The 5,590-nt window shown below is 37.5% G+C and overlaps 1 protein-coding gene across 1 annotated transcript in view; it reads left to right on the top strand.

Annotated features, from left to right (window-relative positions):
* LOC121385036 (neurogenic locus notch homolog protein 1-like) overlaps positions 1-5,590 on the top strand; it is a 29,049-nt gene that overhangs the window by 9,504 nt on the left and 13,955 nt on the right. The window contains exons 2-3 of the mRNA XM_041515573.1: positions 245-351; positions 4,393-4,525. Of these exons, the coding sequence (XP_041371507.1) occupies positions 245-351; positions 4,393-4,525 (240 nt within the window). The remainder of the gene's footprint in view (positions 1-244; positions 352-4,392; positions 4,526-5,590) is intronic.

The raw sequence follows: 5,590 nt of genomic DNA, 5'->3' as shown, positions 1-5,590 counted from the left end.
GGGTTTCTTCTCTCACGCAGACAATCAAATAGCTGGCGTACATTTTTGTGACGTATTGATCTCTAGTTATGCATCGCCATTAATTTAAATTACTATATTTCTCTGAACTTTGTGGGGTTTTTTTTCTAATGTGTGTCAAAAGAGCACATAATTAAATGTGTTTTATCAATAAAACAGGAAGAAGGATCACCCCTACCCAAATTCAATCTCTGGGGATATCTGATTAATGTGTTTAATGTTCCAGGTTTGCCTGTTGCAAAGAACGTATACAATACAACAGGATTCCAGTCACTGAGAGCGCCACAAAGTTTATATCCATCTGTGGAAACAGATCTACGGATTTCCGGAAGGGTAGGTAACTCTTTATTTTGGGCATGAGGTGGACTTTTAAATAAAAGCACATGAATTATACACCACTATAGAGAAGCGAGACTTACTTCCCAAAGGGAGCGAGATCAAGCTCAGTCGGTCGAGCGCTCGCCTGAAGTACTTGCGTTGCAGGATCGAACCACCTCGGTTGATCCATTCAGCTGACCGGGGTTTTTTCACGTTACAACCAGTGCATCACAACTGGTCAAAGGCACATGACTTTAATGACGTCGAGACCGGCCTCGGTGGCGTCGTGGTTAGGTCATCGGTCTACAGGCTGGTAGGTAATGGTTTCGGATCCCAGTCGAGGCATGGGATTTTTAATCCAGATATCGACTCCAAACCCTGAGTGAGTGCTCCGCAAGGCTCAATGGGTAGGTGTAAACCACTTGCACCGACCAGTGATCCATAACTGGTAGTCATGGTTTGTGCTATCGTGCCTGTGGGAAGCGCAAATAAAAGATCCCTTCCTGCTAATCGGAAAGAGTAGCCCATGTAGTGGCGACAGCGGGTTTCCTCTCAAAATCTGTGTGGTCCTTAACCGTATGTCTGACGCCATATAACCGTAAATAAAATGTGTTGAGTGCGTCGTTAAATAAAACATTTCATTTTTGTAATGACGTCCAACAACACGCTGATCACAATCCATTTAATTTTTACAGATTACACCACATTTTCTAATGATCACACGAAATAACCATACAGGTTTTCCAAAGAAATGTTTAAGATACACAAAGGTCTCAAGAGAAGCTATCACTACACACTTGGAAGTGACCAGATCGTCCATGGTCTAGAATGCGTGTGGATCATGCAGAACCATTCCTTACTCAAATGTGGTTGATTATGTTTGATGCTTACTCTTAAATGGTTAGACATTTGTTTCCTGTGTCATCTGGGATGCGGTGAACTCGTATGGAAACTAACTCGTATGAACGGAAAACTCTACTAGTTCAAAAGATAAAATTGACAAGGTTTGCAGAAGCGATTATTAGTGAGAACGGTACACCATTCACCAGTGTAGAATTCAAGGAATTTTGCGGGGAAAAAAAGGAATTTATTATGTGACATTAGCTCCTTACCATCCTGCTTCCAATGGTTTAGCTGAAAGAGCTGTTCAGACTACCATAAATAGTTTTGATAAAATGAAGCAAGGAAATATGAAAACTAAGTTGGCTCGTTTTCTGTTGCGAAACAGAAATTCACCTCAAGGTACGACGGGACAGTCGCCAACAGAGCTTTTGATGAGTAGATGACTTCCATCTCATTTAGACTGGGTACATCCAAGCTTAACTCACAAGGTGCAACAAAAGCAACAATATCAGAAGAAACAACATAATCAACATGCTCATGACATGAGACAAAACTGCACCTATTCCACAGGGAGAGGTATCACACAATATTAGTTTCTTTTCCAGATCATAATGTACTAATAGCACGTAGCAACCAAACAATTGTTTAGACTCTTTGAATGTCATGTCCTGTACTTCCAATCAAGTCCAACGAATTCCTTTGTTTAACAAGTTATACAAATACGCAGGTACTGTGGACACATTTGGATGATGGAAGATATTTGTGATAACAGTTTATCATGAATAGCTTTAACCTTTGTATCACATTGTTGCAGACCTTCCTCACTGATAACAATGTCCTAGAACCATCATCTTTTCTTTCATGAATTGGCATTTTCAATCGCAAACCTAATTATGAAACGAATGATTCACATGTTCATTATCTTTTGAACCTGTTACTATCAAGTTATTCAAATGCAATGCTACTTTAGGCATACCTTGAAACAATGATTCCATTGTAGCCCAGTCAGAAAATTCAACTATTTTAATAGTTCCCTGTTTTTCTAGTCGTTCTAATTCAGCTATAGCACCTTGACATAATGCATATGATGCTGGACACCTTTTGAAAAGCATACCTTCTTTCAAGTTTAGTGCTGATTTTTTTTTCCTTGAACAAATGATCATATTTGTGAAGTAAGTTATTTAAGGGTATATTATATATTGTCGATAATTTGCTTACACACAATCTTTGTTGAATTTTCTATCAATCCAACTGCATCTCACTCAATCAGTTTCTATCCATCAAATTAGGACCACTGGGTACCACAATAATGGTAATGTGTTTTTTTTAATCTGATTTTGATAAACAACAGAAACATGAACAGTTCCAAGTGGAGTAACTTTCTCACCTGTGAATATTCTCAATACCATTTTCGATTTTCTCAATGGAGAATCTATTTTCAATATCCAAAAGGTATCTTCATTGATCACAGAAACAGAAGTTTCAGTGTCTATTTCGATATAAATAAACAAGAATTCTGACCTTCAATATCAAACATTTCCTGAGTGTACATTCCTTTTCTGAATACCACCACGTATATATATATATATATATATATATATAATAGCACTATTCATCCCCTCCATCATTATGCGGTTTATAAATAGCTGAACCACTTGTACTACTACTTGTAGTAAATTTATTTGTTACCTGAGAAATGGTATGTACATTTTCAGTAGCAGTCTCCATAGCTAAGACTGTATTCCAAGTAGGGCCTCCACGAGTCCAAAATATTGGACTCGAGTACTTGAGGGTCAAACTCGACCCGGACCCGAATACCCAACACTTGCACTAGATGATGATGAGACTAAGGAATAAAGTAAAATTGCATTATGCATCTGAATTCCAGAGCTGAACATGGATGCCAAATGATGCCAATGTATGCATTCCAAACATTCGACTTTTGTTTTCCATTCATGTCCCTAGATGATAATGAGACTAAGGAATAAAGTAAAATTGCATTATGCATCTTAATTCCAGCGCTGAACATGGATGCCAAATGATGCCAATGTATTCATTCCAAACATTCGACTTTTGTTTTCCATTCATGTCCCTAGATGATAATGAGACTAAGGAATCAAGTAAAATTGCATTATGCATCTTAATTCCAGCGCTGAACATGGATGCCAAATGATGGCAATGTATGCATTCCAAACATTCGACTTTCGTTTTCCATTCATGTCGCATAGCCCTATAACGTAATAGTCGACTAGCATAATGGTAAAATGACGTAAAATATGATTAAAAGAAAGTGCTTTTCTTTTCACGGGTACTCGAGTCCTGTGAACGGACTCGAGTCTTGCTAGACCCTAAGTCCAAGCAGTTTTGAAAATTAGCTGAATATCTTGCAACAAACGTTGTTTGAATTATGCCATTATTAATGCAAGCAACCAGTATGTCACATTTTGTTGTTATACGTCTAGGTTCATTCACAAATGAAGAAACCGATTCTTCTTTTTTTTCGCAAACGTGTTTTAAATTTACAACGCCGAACAATAACGTTTGGTTTCGAACATAAATGACTGCGAACCAATTCACACAATTCCGTACAACGTATCAATTCATAAATTTCTCCTCCATCTACAATTCTTGTGAGCATCAACTATTTCGTTAGCGTCGTAATAATGTCCTAACCGTTCAACACACAGATTCCAATCGTCTTTTAAATTAAACTCAGGAATTTTCCACGTTTCATTCAAAAACAACAAACCCCAGTTTTTTCTTTGCTAAAATACATATTGGGAAATAAAATAAATTTGACCTACTACAAGGATTTGGACGACCAGAACCACATTGAATATACAGACATTAGTATAGCAGAACATGTTTACTCGGTTAGTTGAAATTATTGCAGCAAACCGAGAACAGTCGCTTTAAGAATGTGAAGATTATCATTGTTATTATTATTATTATTATTATTATTATTATTATTATTGCAATAAAAAGGAAGGAAGGAAATTTTGTATTTAACGACGCACTCAACACATTTTATTTACGGTTATATGGCGTCAGACATATGGTTAAGGCCCACACAGATATTGAGAGAGGAAACCCGCTGAAGCCACTCCATGGCCTGCTCGTGGTGCACTGCCTGGAACGAGAATTAGCCCAATGGGCCCACCGGCTATTTTTGCAATAAAATAATTTTATCTGGTGGGTTTGTGTTTTTTTCAGATTTATTGCGACGAGAACTACTACGGCCGCGACTGCCTGAACGAATGCGTGCCCGTCGCCTTGCGTTACACCTGCGACGACAACGGTCAGAAGATCTGCACGCCCCACATGACCGGAGAACATTGCAACATAGGTGAGTGCATTTGTTGTGACACCAAAAACAACCGTAGGAACCACGGGCGTTCGGTTCTTGTTAAGAGTTCTCGGTGTATGATTAGTACCAATCCATGGAACACTCATGTGAGCTACGCTTTATTGCATGTCTTCATATATATGTATATGTATGTGTATATATATATATATATATATATATATATATATATATATACATATATATATATATATATATATATATATACACACACACACACACACATACATACATACATAGGCCCCATGCATATGGTTGAGTTAAAGAACTTCCTTTTTATGGAAGCTTCGATAGCTCATAGCGTATCGTGGTCAGTCTTGCAATTTGCGGGCGATTTGGTGCCACAGGTTCGAGTCCCAGCAACGGCATGTGACAATTTGTGAGGCCAGAAAGGATTTAATTATCCCCTGCGCCAGTGCGTTAATATCTATGTATGTAACAGTCAACCTCGACATACATACAATATATAGTGATATTCATACATCAATACATACACATACATCAATACATACACATACATACATACATACATACATACATACATATATATATATATATATATATATATATATATATATATATATATATATATATATATATATATATATATATATATATATATATATATTATATACATACATATACACTACCAGTTTTGCCGACCGGAATCAATAGGAGAGAGAGAGAGAGAGAGAGAGAGAGAGAGAGAGAGAGAGAGAGAGAGAGAGAGAGAGAGAGAGAGAGAGAGAGAGAGAGAGAGAGAGAGAGAGAGAGAGAGAGAGAGAGAGAGAGCAGCTAATTAAAATTAGCTCCACTATTGCATGTGGATCTAACAGCAGCCCGTTGGAGCTCATGTCCAGTTGACGTTTCATTCGACCAATCAAAACCTTACTTGCAAAATCATGCCAGTGATTTGAAAAGAATTTGAAAACATTCGGGATTACGCCGAGGGTATACGAAATGATTCGGGTGAATTACGAAGTATGCCGGAAACTAATTGCAATATAAAATTTTATTTAAAATTCGTTTCAAGACGAAAAGAAAACG

The sequence above is a fragment of the Gigantopelta aegis genome, chromosome 11, assembly GCF_016097555.1.
Source record: "Gigantopelta aegis isolate Gae_Host chromosome 11, Gae_host_genome, whole genome shotgun sequence".
Classification (NCBI taxonomy): domain Eukaryota; kingdom Metazoa; phylum Mollusca; class Gastropoda; order Neomphalida; family Peltospiridae; genus Gigantopelta; species Gigantopelta aegis.
Note: the sequence above shows the minus strand (reverse complement) of the source record. Positions and strands in the feature narration are given on the sequence as shown.